The sequence below is a fragment of the Emydura macquarii genome, unplaced genomic scaffold, assembly GCF_026122565.2.
Source record: "Emydura macquarii macquarii isolate MOO-44397 ecotype Brisbane River unplaced genomic scaffold, CSIRO-AGI_Emac_v2 contig_374, whole genome shotgun sequence".
NCBI classification, from domain to species: Eukaryota; Metazoa; Chordata; order Testudines; family Chelidae; genus Emydura; species Emydura macquarii.
Window position 1 is genome coordinate 9,687,288 of NW_027130511.1, and position 16,816 is coordinate 9,704,103.

Here is a 16,816-nt window from a genome sequence, read left to right on the forward strand (position 1 = left end):
TTAAAAAAGTGCAGTCTCCCCCAGCTCATAAATACTTAATGGGGACAGCTAATCAAGTGGTGGAACCAGCACATACTAAGTAACTAATAAAAAAAGCAGTTCTGGCAGAGGCTGTAATTTGACATATCAAAAACAGATTACATAATCACCAAACTTCCAACATCTGCCAAAGAACTACACGTAATTTATACTGTGATGCTGTTGTCAGAGATCACCCTTCAAACATAGAATCATAGAGTTGGAAGGGACTTCAGGAGGTCATCTAGTCCAACCCCCTGCTCAAAGCAGGACTAACCTCAGCTAAATCATCCCAGCCAGCGCTTTCTCAATCCACATCTTAAAAACCTCTAAAGATGGAGATTCCACCACCTCCTTAGGTAACCCATTCCAGTACTTCACCACCTTCTTCGTGAAAAACTTTTTCCTAATGTCCAACCTAGATCTCCCCCACTGCAACTTGAGACCGTTGCTCCTTGTTCTGTCATCTGCCACCACTGAGAACAGCTTAGCTCCATCCTCCCTGAAACCCCCTTTCAGGTAGTTAAAGGCTGCTATCAAATCCCCCCTCATTCTTCTCTTCTGCAGACTAAACAAGCCTAGCTCCCTCAGCCTCTCCTCAGAAGTCTTGTGCTCCAGCCCCCTAATCATTTTTGTTGCCCTCCACTGGACTCTCTCCAACTTCTCCACATCCTTTTTGTAGTGGGGGGTCCCAAATCTGGACAAAATAACGCAAATGTAGCCTCACCAATGCCGAATAGAGGGGAATAATCATTTCCCTCAATCTGCTGGCAATGCTCCTACTAATGCAGCCCAATATGCTATTAGCCTTCTTGGCAACCAGGGCACATTGATGACTCATATCCAGCTTCTTATCCACTGTAACCCCCAGGTCCTTTTCTGCAGAACTGTGGCCTAGCTCATCGGTCCCCAGTCTGTAGCTGTGTATGGGATTCTTCCATCCAAAGTGCAGGACTCTGCACTTGTCCTTGTTGAACCTCATCAGATTTCTTTTGGCCCAATCCTCCAGTTTGTTTAGGTCCTTCTGTATTCTATCCCTACCTTCCAGGGTATCTACCACTCCCCCTAGCTTAGTGTCATCTGCAAACTTGCTGAGGGTACAATCTACCCCATCCTCCAGATCATTAATGAAGATGTTGAACAAAACATCCCTCAGCCACACAGCAATTGACAGTGTATGAACCCTGTGCCTTTGTATGCACTAGTCTTCATGACCCTAAATATGGTATATGGTGAAATCAACCCATTCCTGCCATCTGACCTTTGACGTTGAAGACTAGTGCAGTTACCTAATATGGTAATTAGTGAATTTACTCTGTCCTTTTTGATCAATTTGTACATGTTCATAGTCAGACAAAGCCACCTGAATTCTTGTAATCAAGAGAAATAATTCAGAAAGGAATGCTCTACTGTTGCTGGATAGTGGAATATATTTATCTGGAAGGGCCTTGGCAGATGGTATTCCCAGCATGCCCCAAAACAGTCAACATGTGCTGAGTAGGTTCACACCTTACCTCTTTGATGGAATTTGACTTTATTAACAAGTTTACACAAAAAAATGTAAACTCCAGCCTGAACTCTCACTCCTAGCTTGGTTACCCCTGGAGTTCCTCCTTTAAAAGCGATCAGTCCAAGCCCCTAGATTCCTCTCACTAATGGAACCATCATTATCATTTCGAGAATTAGCAAATGACCTACACCTGTCACATGAGGGTTCAACTGGCATCTCCCTGGAGGTTTCCAACACCTGCTAACAAGGTAGGTCAACGGTAGAAACCACCCAACTAGAAGGAAAAAAGTGAGTATTATTACCTTTTGTGGGTAAAGCTCTCTCCTAGATCTTGTAAAATCAATTGACTAATGGAGCACACATTAAAGGCAGCCATACTACTGCAAATGGATCTAGTTTTATTTTAACCCATTGGCCAGTGACAACTGGTATTTCCCTGCTTTATTCTCTAATGCAGTGTTTCTCAACCTGGGGGTTGTGACAGTTTTAGAGGGGTCGCAAGTGCAGAGCTGGTATTGGGGGTGGCAAGAAAGGCAATTGCCTGGAGCCACAGGGGCGCCATGAAACTAAGTTACATGCCTCAGCCCCGTGGGGGTGGGACTCAGGCTTCAGGGGTACAGTAGTTTGGAAAGGTTAAGAACCACTGCTCTAATGCAATCATCAAGTACAAACAACAAAACATGAATGTAAATTCCCAACTCTCAGTACCAAGGGGTTAAATGCAAATGTGGAAAAATAATGGGGATGTTTCTGTATGGAAAAATGCAGGTTGCTTACTGTATACAAATCAGCTGCTCCACCAAGAAAAAAGTTTGTAAGGCAAGCTCCATGAGAATAGTTTTTCTAATGAAGTCTTTCCTACCCAATTACCTCTGATACAGAAAGTACTTTAGTCCAGGGGATTAGAGTAATAAAAATATGCCTCTTGTCCCAGGGTGATATTCTGTACCTCAAAATAACAGCCTGGAACCCCCATATTCACCACTGTACTATGATTATGATATGTTTTGGACAAAGTACGCCTTGTAAGGTATCAATTGAGAAGTCATGATCTGTTGAACATTACTATCCTATTGAATTATATGTGTTACCATTGTATGTGAAGTTCTGCTGTGTGTGCGCTACTAAAATACATTGTGAGGCTGAGAGACTCCCACAGCTGGCCTTTCGGTGGCAACAAAGAAGCAACTAATACCCCCAAAACATTTACATTAGGATTAGCCAGCCATGTGTTGATGGCCCATTAAGGAGATTCCACTCTCCTAGTGGTCCCTCCCAAAGCACATAAACAAAGGGGATTCCATGCTCATGGATTGAGAGGGTATAAATTGAAGTCTGACATCAGCTCAGGGCCTCTCTCCTCCCCCACCTACTCTGAAGGCAACAAGAACAATCGGAAGGAAAAGACTTTGAACTGGAGAGATTGGTCCCAGACTGAGCAAGGAATTCAGCCTGTGAACTGCTTACAACGCCTAATGGGTGAGAAAAACTGCTTGGTTCAAATATTGCTTAGTCTAATAAGGTTTAGAATTTAGACTGTGATTTTACCTTTTATTTCTCATGCAACCAACTTTGACCTCTATGCCTAACACTTATAATCACTTAACATCTATCTTTCTGTAGTTAATACATGTATTTTAATGTTTTATACTTAGTGAGTTATTAGTGAGTTTGTCTAAAGTGCTTGGTGAAACTGCTCAGATTAAAAAGGGTGGTGCATGTCCACTATCCTTTGACCAAGTGGTGAACTAATTAATGTGCTTGCATTGTTCAAAAGAAGGCCTTCAGCAGCGTAAGATGGTATACTTCTGGGGTACAAGGCTGGACCTGGGGGGAATTTGCTGGTGTCTCCCTATGTGCAGTTCATGATGGCTTAGAGAGCATTCATGCAACTTAGCTGGATGTGTCTCTCTATGTTGGTAACTGAGTGATAACAGCACCTGGAGGGGTTCACTGTTTGTCACCAGCACAGCACTGGAGAGTTAAGGGGGCACAGCTATCCCACAGTTCCAGGTTGGTCCATCACACCCAAATAATAAAAATACCCAAAGACAGGCAGATATCCATTTTGCCTTAGAGAAAAGAAAGTTAATGAGGTTTCCTATTCAAATCAATGATTTAAAAAGTAGCAACTAAGTACAATGCAAGATCTATTGTATTTACTTTATGTTGTAAGCTTACAGATAATATACTTGCTACTGTGAAATACTGTCTGTTCTAAGTGATACAACATATTGTGGGGATGAACTCAAATTGCAGCAGAATTTCCAAAATTCTGAACATTTGGACCAATACTCAGTTCTCATTCTTCAAAGAAGGACCAGCCTAGGGCTCATACTGGGGAAGTACAGTCAAATATATTATCTTAATATTCTTTACCAGCCTGATACATGGATACCTTTAGTGGCTTCATACAACAGACAAGCTTAGGCTCTTTCTAACTCCCTGGAGCAGTAGTTCCTAACCTTTTTCTGTTAGAATGTCTTTGAATGAATTATCTCTCTACTGCTAGTTCAGCTGATGTCATCTTTTCTTTCTCTCCGGGCATTTTCTCCCTCATTTCTCCTTTCCCATGTGCTCTTTTTTCCCTTCCTCACGTCTCTCTTTTCTGTATACTTTTTCTTTATTTCCCCTTTTAACTTGTTGCTTTTTTACATGCGCTTTGCTGGCTCTCCTCCCCTCTGCCCCATCCCCTCCTCTCTAAGTACCTCTCTTCCTCTTCCCCAGAAGGCTATATGCTGCTGCTGAGAGAGCTGTCTGTTGGTGATACCAAAGGCTGACCAAGGGCCATGAAAGGAGCAACGCTGCTTCCCAAGCCTGAAACTTGAAACTGCACATACAAACTCCTCCTGTGGCCCATTTATTAGAGTCCACAACAGAAGCAAAGAGGGAAGGTGAATGGCTGATAAAAAACTAACAATTGCTTTATCTCCAGATGTAACAGAACATTTGCACAGAGAGAAAGAGAAAGTGTGAGTGAGTGTGTGGTAGGGTGCATCTGGGTCCTGCATCTTTCCCCACCAACACTAAACTTCTACATTCATAACATAAGAATGGCCATATTGCATCAGACCAATGATCCATCAAGCCCATTCTCCTGTCTTCTGATGGTGACCAGTGCCACTGCTTCAGGGCAATGCACAGAACAGGGCAATTTATCAAGGGATCCATCCCTTGTCAGCCTATCCCAGTTTCTGGCAGTCAGAGGTTTAGGGACATCCAGAGCATGGGGTTGTGCCTTCAGTTTGAGCCTCTATTGCAATGTTTTAAAAAGGTTTCCAGGCAGCTTGCAGGGATTTAATTCATGACTGTTCCTTTAATTTCCATTCACCTTGCCTACTCATTTTTGTGTAGTTCCTCTTTTTAAAGTTAAATGCTACTATGGTGATTTTCTTTGTCCCCTCCCCCCCTTCAGGGATGTTAAATTTAATTACATTATGATTGCTATTACCAAGCAGTTCAGCTACATTCACCACTTGGACCAGATCATGTGCACCACCTAGGACTAAATCAAGAATTGCTTCTCCCCTTTGGGTTCCAAGACTAGCTGCTCCAAGAAGCAGTTTTTAATGGTATCTAGAAATTTTCTCTCTGCATCCTGTCCTGAGGTGACATGTTCCAAGTCAATATGAGGATAGTTGTAATACCCTATTATTATTGAGTTTTCTGTTTTTGTAGCCTCTCTGATCTCCCTGAACATTTCCCAATCACTGTCACCATCCTGGTCATGTGGTTGCTGGTATCTTTCTACTGCTATACTTTTATTAATCCAGCATGGAATTTCTATCTATAGAGATTCTATGGTATAGTTTGATTCATTTAAGATTTTTACTATGTTTGACTCTAAGCTTTCCTTCAACTATAATGCCATTCTCTCACCAGCATGACCTACCCTGTCATTCCACCTCAGCTAGTCTGGCACACTCTATGATAGAAACATTAGCCTGGTTTGCTCACTAGAGATGGAATGTTTTGACAACGTTTTTTCATTTTTCATTGGAAAATGCTGATTTGTCTAAACGTATCTGTTTCAATAAAACTTTTGTTGGGATGGGTCTTCAGGTCCAGAATGGAATTTCTGGACAAAGACACCCCATGCCCTTTCTCCCCCAATCCCAGATAGCCAAAAGGTAGTTAGAGAATTCTGCTGGGACATGGGAAACTCAGGTTCAAGTCCCTGTTCCGACTCAGGCAGTCTTTCCCACATCCCATGTGAGTGCCCTAATCACTAGGCTATAGATCTAATCTCTCAAGTTGGAGCTGTTCCATTTTGTATAAATACTTAAATATTAATTGGGCCAGAATGTATCATATCCTCTCTCCTCTGTTTTTCACAAAAAAATTCAAAAAGGTCTCTGATTCATTCCTATGTGGACTAAAAACCAAGTTCAAAACCATTCTTGTTCTCCTGCCAACCCTAGTGGTTATACTCTGATGCTAGACTGTCTTCTCAGAAAGAGAGAGGCCCCCTGGGCAATGGAGATATAGGACCCTAACAAAGTAAGAGAGAGAGAACGAGCAAGCACATGTGCATTTGGGTGTGAGGAAGGTGGGAATTGTTGGGGTAAACGAAAAATAAAGCACAAGCTAGGGAGGATGTACTGAAGAAACAGGAGAAAGGAGAAAATTAGGGTTGGGCAAGAAAGTGAGGAGAGAAAACAGTAGAGGAAGAGGAAAAGAGAAAAAAGCAAGAAGGATAAAAATATAAAGGCAAAGAGAAAGAGAGAATGGGAAACTGAAATAGTCAATTGTTCCTAAATTAAGAATGACTTTTGCATTAAAAAGGAGTAGGAGGGTAAAGCGTAATTTCCCCTCCCCCCCACTTCCACTGTAATTAGCAGAACATTTGCTAAAAGAAATGTCTAGTGGGCTCAAAGATTCGATTGATTTCCTATACGGTACAACTTCTGACCGATAACCTTGTACTCCAAGAGAAGAAAACCCCTGTATGAAATGTCACACTTCCCTGATTTATCCCTGAATAAATCAATAGTGGATCTTTTTTCTTTTTCTTTTTTTTTTTTTTTCTTTTGCAACCAGTATCATTCACCTTGTTCTCCATCTGAAAAGAAATATGTGACGTCATCTGAAAACATTTTAAAAGAATCCCAACAAATCTATACATACTGCTGGTATATTGAGACTATTGATATCCTCTTACATTCTATCACACTGGAATTCATGTTAAGATTTACCACATGTTCACTTTTCAGTACTATCAGGTTTCCCTTGGCTTCCAATAAATAGCCATCCTTTTACACATAGCAGAAAAATATACATACTCTTTAAGAGACTGCTCCAAATGTTTGGCTCTAAGAAGTGCTTCATCTCTCTCTTCATTGGCTAACTTAAGTCTAGCCATGACGGCTTCATCACGTTCTCGTTGAGCTGTATAAACTTCTTCCACAAGTGCTGCAAAAATGACCAGTATGTTTAGCAAAGCTTTAGTTGTACCGTCATATGGGGCCTAATCTAATGCCTAGTGATATCAATTGTTTTTCCACACATCTCTGTGTCCTTTGGATCAGGTCTTTACTGTACTTCCTATATAAAACATTTGCTAATATGAAGAACCCATAACAAGATTTTGCTTTACAGTTTTGAGAATACCATCAAAAGTGCTATTGCTAGTTAACATGAATATCTAGAGGAACAAGTAAGGGTCAGAGTTCTAGAGTTGAATTCCTGACTATCACACAGAACAAGGAAACCATCACTTCAGTGAAGCAGTGACTCTGAATACAAAGCTAATTCCTGATGCTCACTTTCATATCAGATGCAACTAGACCCCTTTTCTTACAGCAGGACATAAGATAAATAGAAAGGATTCCCTGAAGTTACTTTTAACACCACACTTTAACTAGCCCCAAAGTAGTCCACAATCTAGCTCGCATATGGTGCCTCTCCGGTATCACAAAGATAACATAGTCAGCATTCCTCTCTCCCTGTCAAGCCTTTACTTTATTGTTAATATATTGTTATATTATCTGTTAAAACATTCATGGACCTTAGAGGATTAGGTGCCAATAAACTAAGATTTATTGTTAGTTTGCTCCCAAGGACAGGAACTGTCAAGATATTCTTCACACTGGGCTTACTTTTTCTTCCTGCATCTCCCGTGTCAGCATACCTAACACCATCTCTGGAACACCGTCAGAATCCCCACCTCAGTCCTGCTTCCACTAAAATCTTTATTCATACTTCTATCATTTACCCTCTCTAATATTGCAGATCTCTCTTTGTAGTCATCTTAAATCCCTATTCTCAACTTTAGGGGACTCAGAATGCTGCAGTAAGACTACTTTTATTCCAAGAAGGAATTGTCATTGTCACTGGCCTCCTAGTCATCTCCAAATTCAATTCAAAATGGTTTCCCCTGGGTTTCAAAGTGGTCTGTGGGTCCCTTTTGTGCTAATGAACTGATCTTTAATCCACATAGTTCCCCTGCACCCAACTCTGACGTCTTCAAATACTTGTATTTTTTCCAGTATTTTCAAGATTCTGCTAGTCAAAGGCTGCTATTGCATTTTTACTTTTGACATTTATCTGGAATTCCCTCCCATTCTCTGAGCCATGGATGAGTCATTTCCTTTCTTCCAGTCTCACCTTAAATAGATCCTGTTAACTTTAACCTAGAGCAAACTCTGCTATTTTTCTATCTTGGCTTTCCTTTTTCCTGCTTCACCTGTGTACATTACTATTATGTCTGTATTCAAGTGGCTCTATCCAACTTACTATAAAGCACTTTATGATACCTGGTAGGAATGGCAGTATATAAAAATTGTAATTATTTTATAATACATTTTTGCTTACTACTGTACTTACATCCTTGGTACCAAACAAATACATTTTAAAAATATTTACAGAAAATATTTAAAAGACAAAAAAGCAATACAATGTCACTGCAATCAAAAGTACTAAAGCAAACTATGGCTATGTCTACACTGCTGCGGGAAGTCGACTTTGTTTAATTCAACTTACAGCAGCCGAATTTTAGAAATCGCAGCAGAGTGTACACACTACGCTGTTTGCACTGTCTCTTGCATTTACACTGACCAGCCTTAATTCGAATTGGAAAGCAGTGCAATGTGGGTAGCTATCCCACAGCGCAACTAGCCATGGTGGCTGTTAGGACAAGTGTCATCGTCCCAGGATGCAACGCTGCTTCCCCTCCTTTCCCCCTCCCCCCCTCAAACAAACAGGAAAAGTATTTTTGCGCCTTTTTTTACTCCCCGCAATCGCCATTGCTGCAGAGACATGGAGCCAGCTCAACTCTGCACTATAATTGTGAGCGTGACAAATACATCGCGGCTTATCATCGATTATTTTAGAAATAGAGCAAGAAGCCGAAGCAGAGACAACACCGATGCTACCGAAGCTGCCCTGTTACAAGACATCGAGCAGAACAATTCCCGATTGCTGCAGGCTGTAACAAGTCATCTGCAGTCTGTGGAGTGCCAGTTCTGGTGCAGGGAAACAAGCAGAGACTCGTGGGACCGCATCGTTATGCAGCTGTGGGATGATGATCAGTAGCTGCAAAACTTTCGGATGCGAAAGGCAACTTTCCTCGAACTGTGCTTGGAGCTGGCCCCATCCCTGAAGCGCGTGAACACTTGCTTGAGACAAGCTATGATGGTGGAAAAGAGAGTGGCCATCACTCTGTGGAAGCTGACAACCCCTGACTGTTACCGCTCGGTTGGGAATCAATTCGGAGTTGGTAAATCTACAGGGGGCACAGCTGTGAATCAAGTGTGCAGTACGATAAATAGACTTCCGCTCCGAAGGCTAGTGACTTTGGAAAATATGCAGGACATAGTGGAGGGGTTTGCCACGATGGGGTTCCCAAACTGCAGGGGGGCCATTGATGGGACGCACATCCCTATCTTAGTGCCTGCCCACCTAGCGATTGAGTACATAAACCACAAGGGGTACTTTTCCATGGTCCTGCAGGGGCTTGTGGATCACAGGGGTCATTTCACTGACATCTATGTGGGGTGGTCTGGGAAGGTGCATGACACTCATGTATTTCGTAACTTGGGGCTGTTCTCTAAGATGCAGGTGGGCACTTTCTTCCCTGACCAAAAAATTCATATTGGGGGGTGTGGAAATGCCCATAGTGATCCTGGGGGATCCTGCTTACTCCTTGCTCCCTTGGCTAATGAAAACGTACACCGGCCACCTTAACAGTGACAAGGAGTGTTTTAATAAGAGGTTAAGCAGTTGTAGAATGTGTCTTTGGGCATTTAAAGGGTAGATGGAGGAGTCTTCTCACTAGGCTGAATATGAGTGAGAAGTACATCCCTTCTGAGATATCTGCTTGCTGTGTTCTTCATAATGTATGTGAAGCGAAGGGTGAGACGTTCCCCCAGGGTTGGGCTGTGAGGCAGAAAGACTGACCACCAATTATGAGCAGCCAGATGCCAGCAGTACACTGAGAGCTAACCGTGGAGCGCTTTGCATTAGGGACGCTTTGAAAACCAGGTTCTGCAATGAGATGCAGGACTGATTTCTGTTCCTGTATGTTGTTTGCTTTTGCTGTTGCCTGTATGTTGTTTGCCCAATGATATCTGTGCCCACCAAATCCGTCCTGAACAAGATATGATTTAATAAAGAAACATGTTGAAATGATGCAAAACTTTATTTCTGAACATTCAAGTCATGGGGAAAGCTTGATGGCCAGCTATCAGCGTTGCCGCCACTGCTTTCTGCTCGCCTCCACCGGGGTGGAGACGAGCACGTACTGTAGCCTGGACAATCTCCTCCAAGACTTCTTGGGGCAGGGGAGGGGGAGGGCAGCAAAGCCCTCGGTTGAGGAGCATTATGGAGGGGCTGCAGCAGGACTCTGTCCTGCCTCTGCTCCTCCTGAAGCTCCACAAGCCGCCGGAGCATGTCTGCCTGGTCCCGCATGATTCGCAGCATTTCCTGCGTGGTACTGCGATCATGCTCCATCATTTCTCGGCGACTCTCCCTGTCCACGTCCATGTTCTGTGACAAGGTCAGCCTCCACGCTCTGTCTCTGCGGCGTTCATGAGCTCTGCAAACATGTCATCTCTGCTTTTTTTTTCCTCTTCCTAATCTGAGACAATCTGTCCGCAGCATTTCTTAAGGGTCGGTCCAGTGCTGAGGTGTCTACAGAATGAAAAAAGAAAAAAAAAAAAAGGTAGCCATAGTTAGCACAGTGAAGAAAAGGATACAAATGTAATAATTTAGATAATGATCCCCTGAAAAAAATGTAGTAAATGATTCCCATGATACAATGTACAGAATGATTTCCTGAAAAAATGTAACAAATGATTCCCTCTCTCTGCTTGTATTTTAAACCCTTACAGAGAGGAACTGTGGACATCGTGGTGGTGGTGGGGAAATCTCTGCTTGTATTTTAAACCCTTACTGAGAGGAAATACGGATACCGTGGGGGGGACGGGACCTTAAAATACAGATTTGCTGGACATATCGGGGTACCAGCAGTGTCCCGCCATGATGCTGGCTACCTTGATTGCACCAAAGAATCCTACCATCCAGGGAGGAACAAGGCAGCCCTCCCCTGAAAAGTTTTGCGAAGGATAACAGATTAAATACATGACAGTTTCTGTGAGATATCAACTGATGATAAACATAGCATTTCTCATCACATTAAAAAACTGATCTCTGGGTAACTCCCCAGTACAGTCACCGAAACGCCTGAGATCCCCTTCATGCCCCCCATCCAATGTAAAAAAACAGAAATGCTAAGAAGAAAAAAAACTCACCAGATGTGCCTTCCCCAGGATCATTTGTGCTGTCCTGTGTGCTGCTGGACTGCTCGGGGGTCAGGAATAAGTCCTGACTTTCTGGGAGAATGGACACCCCGCTCTCCTGCACCCTGCTCTCCTCAGCTTCCTCCTCCTCCTTGTCCACGGAGTCCTCATAATTAATCATGGACTGTGACCTAGCAGAGGTATCGATGCTGTGGGGAGGCACCGTGGTGGGACTGCCACCAAGAATTGCATGCACCTCATCACAGAACCAGCATTTTTTGGGCAAGGAGCCAGAGCGGCTGCAAGCTATCCTGGCTTTCTGATACGACTGACACAGCTCCTTGATCTTCACATGGCACTGCTGAGCGTCCCTCTGGTGCCCCTTCTCCAGCATGCCCTGGGATATCTTCCCATAAATGTCCAGATTCCTTTTGCTACCTCTGAACTGAGCCAGAACGGACTCCTCGCCCCACAGCCTGATGAGGTCTAAGACCTCTGGTCGACTCCATGCTGGAGCATGTTTGGGCTTTTTCAGTAGCCATGCAGAGAACAGTGACAAAGCTCTCTCCACGCTGGCAGCACAGGAAATGAAAATTCAAATCTTCCTGGGGCTTGAGGGGAGGGGACTTTTCCTGCTAGCATGACCACTGAGCAGCACAGTGCGACTGTTCAGAGCAGTCAAAACGGGGCATTGTGGGATACATTCCAGAGGTCAATTAATTTGATTTAAGTTCCATTGTGTCTACACTGCACTAAATTGATTTAACAAATTCTAATTAGGCACTACGCCACTTGCAGAGGTGGTCTTAACTCTATTTTACAGGCACCTTAATTTGAATTAACAGTGGTGCCAGTGTAGATGCGGGTGTAATTAAGTCAACTTAAGTGACTTTAAGTCGACCTAAGTTGCCAGTGTAGACCAGGCCTATGGCTCATGTCTAGATTTTGTTGAGAAAATACCCCATGATGAAATGTCATTTTTAAAGTTATTTTTCAGATGTTTTAATAATATACTCATATAGATATATTCAAATACAGTGACAAAGAAAACACAGCAGGAATACGGATTTAACAATAACACAGCATGAAATATTCACACATAAATACTCACTTAGATAAAGCACCACAAATGCCATGCTTTCTACTGTGCCATTAGGACTGTTTAATAAATAAGGTCATCTGAATGGTTAACTCAAGGATATCAAAACATGTGGATGAAAATGTAGTCTATACAATGAATACCCTTGAGCCTGCAGATTCCTTGACACCGTCACAAACAGCTTTGGCAGCTGAGAAATGTAAGACACATGGGGAAGGTATGGATGAATGAATCCAGACAGATCATTTAGAAAGGTATTCTGGGTATGAAATACTTCTGTCACCCCTGGAGTGGAAACAGAAGCATTACTGAGAAGTGGATGAAAGGAGGAAGAAATGTGTGATCCTTGTGCTTTTGAGGGTAGGGAAAGAGGGCCAAAGCAATCTAATAGGCTGGATGAAGGAGAATGGGGGGCAGCTACAGAAGTTGCTTTTACTGGTATGGTCTACCCTCTTGTACATGGCCTCAACCCAGTCACGTTAGAGAGGTCACAGAAGACACATGCCCAATTGTGTGTTTGGCAAGAAAATGAGTTCTGTGTCAGAAAAAAAACCACACACGATTGTCCAAGAATGTTTTGCCCAGATTTGGAGCATCCATCAAATGCTCATTTAGAGTATCTTCAACCTGAATATTGTTTGGTGGCTAGAGAAAAATAATTTTTCTGCTGCAGATGGATGAAGGGGTTGGGAGGGACACGAAGCCAGAAGCTAAGTGCCCCCTTCGTGATACAATATTCTTGCTATTGTGTAAGGATAAAGTTACTTGGAAGGCTGGAGCAGGTAGCTCCAGAACTACACACATGAATTAATAGTACACGCAGAGTAATATTCTGACATCTGGACAGTTGTATTGTCTAGTTAAGTGCTGTGACTTTAGACATCTCAGGTTCCCAAAGGGAAATAAGGTTTCTAGAATTTGTGACAGCATTATAGTACCAATAGCAGAGGCCTACTACATAAAAGCCTCTGTGTCTCAGCAATGCCTAGGTAAACTGCAATGAAACTGATCCATCCTAGATAGATCTGGGATACAGAGATTGGTTAATTTGGCATGGTAAGTGTTATCTGTCCGTACCATAATGTGTGTTTATCCTGGAGTGGAATTCCACAATTCTCCCACTCTTAGCCCAAGCCCTAGCCCATAGTACCCTGTGTATAAACTGTGCTTACTCAGCATGCCTGATTGGGTTCAGCATCTGCTGTTCTTCTCTTTGGGAGTCTGTGACTAGTGGCACATAGTGACTAGATAAACAATGCTTTGGTTTAAGATGGCTGTTTTAACAGTAGGAACAAAGCATTTAGATTAAAAGGATTTTAGAAGAACAAACAGTAGCCACATGCCTATCTTATCCAAAGACTTACCATCCCATGATGGTAACCTAGGCAGGCCTAACTTCTTCAGACACTCCAGCAAGGTCCACGTATTTCAGTCAGGTTCCTCCAAAGAATGCCTTTGCTCTCTTGAGAGAAACCGACCCTTTTAAACTGTGACGGTTCTTGTGATCTCCAGTTTTCCTGGGCCTTTTCCTGTCCTGGTATTGTCTCTTAACAACCCTCAAAGGTTGCATAGATGTGGCTTATTTTGAACCATCTTTTTTTCTTTGCAGACTCCTATTACACTAAACTAATATATTCATACAATAAACATCCCAATAACCACATCAACGTACAGTATTCATAAATTATTACAGAGCCGCTCCAAATCTGTCACTGTGTTTTTTAAAGTAATACTATGTTTTAAAGTTCCAGAGGGGTAGCTGTGTTAGTCTTTATACAGGAAAAACGAGAATCCTGTAGCACCTTAAAGACTAACAAATTTCTGTGGGCATAATCTTTCATGGGTTGCAACCCACTTCGTCAGATGTTTTGATGTTTTCGTCAGACTCTCATTGTTTTTACTATGTTTTAAGTTTTTCTTATTAAAAGAAGAGTTACTTGGAAGGTCAGAGAGAAAGCATATTTAAGGCTGGCCTATCCAAACCAAAACAGAGATGGACTCTTAGCAGCAGGCACCCTGAGAAACCTGAAAAAAAATGTGTTACTAGGTAAATCTTGCTGAACTCATTGGCGGGCTCTAGAAGCCTTATCTACCATCTGCCAGATTTCTCTGCTGGCCAGAGCATCTACTCATTCTATATACATATTTTCATGTTCAATAGGTACATTAATTTCTGACAGTATCTGACCATTTTTAGTATTATTCAATTATAAAAAAGTTCCAAAAATTCTATCAATATTTCTTTTAAAAAATCCTTTCATGTCATACAGGGTGTAATCGTTATGGTTGCGAAATGATTTTGGGCAGTGGGCTGAGAAATTTACTTTCACAGCAGCATTCAACATTTTAAAGAGTTATTGAGATGTCATGCATAGAAGTGCCGCCCCACTCCTACAAGCAAAGGCAAAGGCAGACTCCTGCAGCTGCACAGAGCCCCACTGCACACAAGGGCTGTAGGACTGGATACTAAGACTGCAATTCTTCCAAGTTAATAATGAGAAGAAACACGCAACTGAAGAAAAAAAAAAGAGAGTATGTTCCACACAATATTAAGCACATATTTGAAGATAAATATGCAAAAAAGGATTTTGCCTAGAGCTACCCTTGCTTGAATGTGCAAGGAGTATGGAGCAGGGGACAAAGTATGCCTCCCCTCCCCCAGCTCCAAAGGAGGGGTTAAGCTAATCTCAGTCCTTGCGATCCTAGGGGGAGTAGGACTGTGTGGCACTAGTCACCCCACAGATGGTAGGAGAAGCCAGGGCTACATCAATTCAAGGGACAAGGCACACTGAACCCTCCCAGGTTGTTGCAGTGGTCAAACGTACCTGTGTCTGCTGGAGAATTTTGGGAAGCACTGTGTCATTTATGAGAGCTGACACGTACTTTAAGTGGCTTGAGTCTGAGGAATGAAAACCAGCCAGTTAGCCACCAACTCCACCTCCTGCAGCACCTGGGTTTTCCTTGGAACCCTGGCATCAAAGTACCAACCCTCTTGAAACATTAAATTACATGAACTGAATATGTATAGTCAGGCATTATGTTAAAAGGAAGACTTGCAACAGTACATGTATCTCATGACATGCAAGAGTTAACAGAGGTAATTCCTACAATGTTAGATAAAATTCACCTAATGAAAAAACACCACAGACTGTTTTTCAATGCTTATTAAACTGAACTTGGAATATATTTATACATTACATTGCTGTATAGCTAAATTTTATCTGCTCTGGAATAATTTAATAACATCTTTGTCTTTGTAACTAAAAAATCTATTCTACTAGAGCTCTTTATTTCAAAATTATCATTATGCTAAACCCATCAAATCTAAAACATTTTTAGTTTTTAGGAAAGAAAACAACTGTAAACAGAGAGCTTTTGTAAGGTAGATAGCTATTACAAAGTTCACTTAGAAAATCAATATAGCATTTTAGTTGGAATTTGCTCATTAAACACCCACAGCTCTAATGCAAATTATGATGGAATGAATAAAGCAAATACATATGCTTCCTTCTTTTTATTAAATGTAAAATCTGCTGTTAATTGCATCTGGTATGTCATATAAACTTTTCTCCTTAACTATTAAACGGAAGCTTTTACAAAAGTCATTAGAGATTCTCTTTCTTTGACTTGTATAAATTTCAATATTTGTTCAGTAAAGGTTCACAGCAGTTAAATTACATTAACAAATATTATTAGCTACTATGTAAGCCAACTAAGTAAAATACTTATATTGCAGGTAAAACAAATCATTGGGTGTTTACAATAATATTTGGATATGCCCATTTTTAAACAAGCTTATCAAATATCCTGTAATTCTTAGTCAAATGAGAAAGACTCAAAGTAGATTTTTTCCCCCAAATACTCAAATTTGTTTAGTAAGCTAATTGTTTTCTAATATGGGTGAAAGTAAATATGAAGAAGATGAACCATACCAAGTATGAGTTTACTGAGTCAAAGCAGTGTACATATTTTCTTAGTTAAACCTGATTCTGTTGGCAAACCTGTCTTCCACACTTTTAAAAGTACCTTTAAAATACAGTAGTAGCAAGAGAGTGTGTTGGAAATCATTCTAGTTTAAACATTAGTTCATGATTCTCCAAACAACAGAACTTTGGGGGAAGGGAGGGAGTACGTTTCCCAGGAAAGAAGACTGTTTGCTGATTTCCTAGAGGTCATCTGTGTAAACAGAAAAGCTGAATAGGAAAGGCAAGAAAGAAGAAATTGTTAGAATTTAAAACATCTACCTCAGCAGAAAACACTTAACATTACTCGTAAAAAAAATGAACCAGCCAGAATAAAGGGAAGACCTTGTAACAAAAAGTATTGTGGATAGTGATCTCATCTATTTCAGAAGAGAGAGTAGATATTAGAGCACTGTAATGACTGACTTTCAGAATAATTCCCTGTTACAAAATATAAAGTTGCAAAATATTGGTATAAGGTGTTTTACCT

The 16,816-nt window shown here is 41.6% G+C and overlaps 1 protein-coding gene across 3 annotated transcripts in view; it reads right to left on the reverse strand.

Annotated features, from left to right (window-relative positions):
• The window catches only part of MIPOL1 (mirror-image polydactyly 1), a 272,270-nt gene that overhangs the window by 168,824 nt on the left and 86,630 nt on the right, over positions 1-16,816 (reverse strand). For all 3 annotated transcript variants that reach the window (XM_067533876.1, XM_067533883.1, XM_067533891.1), the window contains exon 7: positions 6,811-6,940. In XM_067533876.1, coding sequence (XP_067389977.1) covers positions 6,811-6,940 — 130 coding nt within the window. The remainder of the gene's footprint in view (positions 1-6,810; positions 6,941-16,816) is intronic.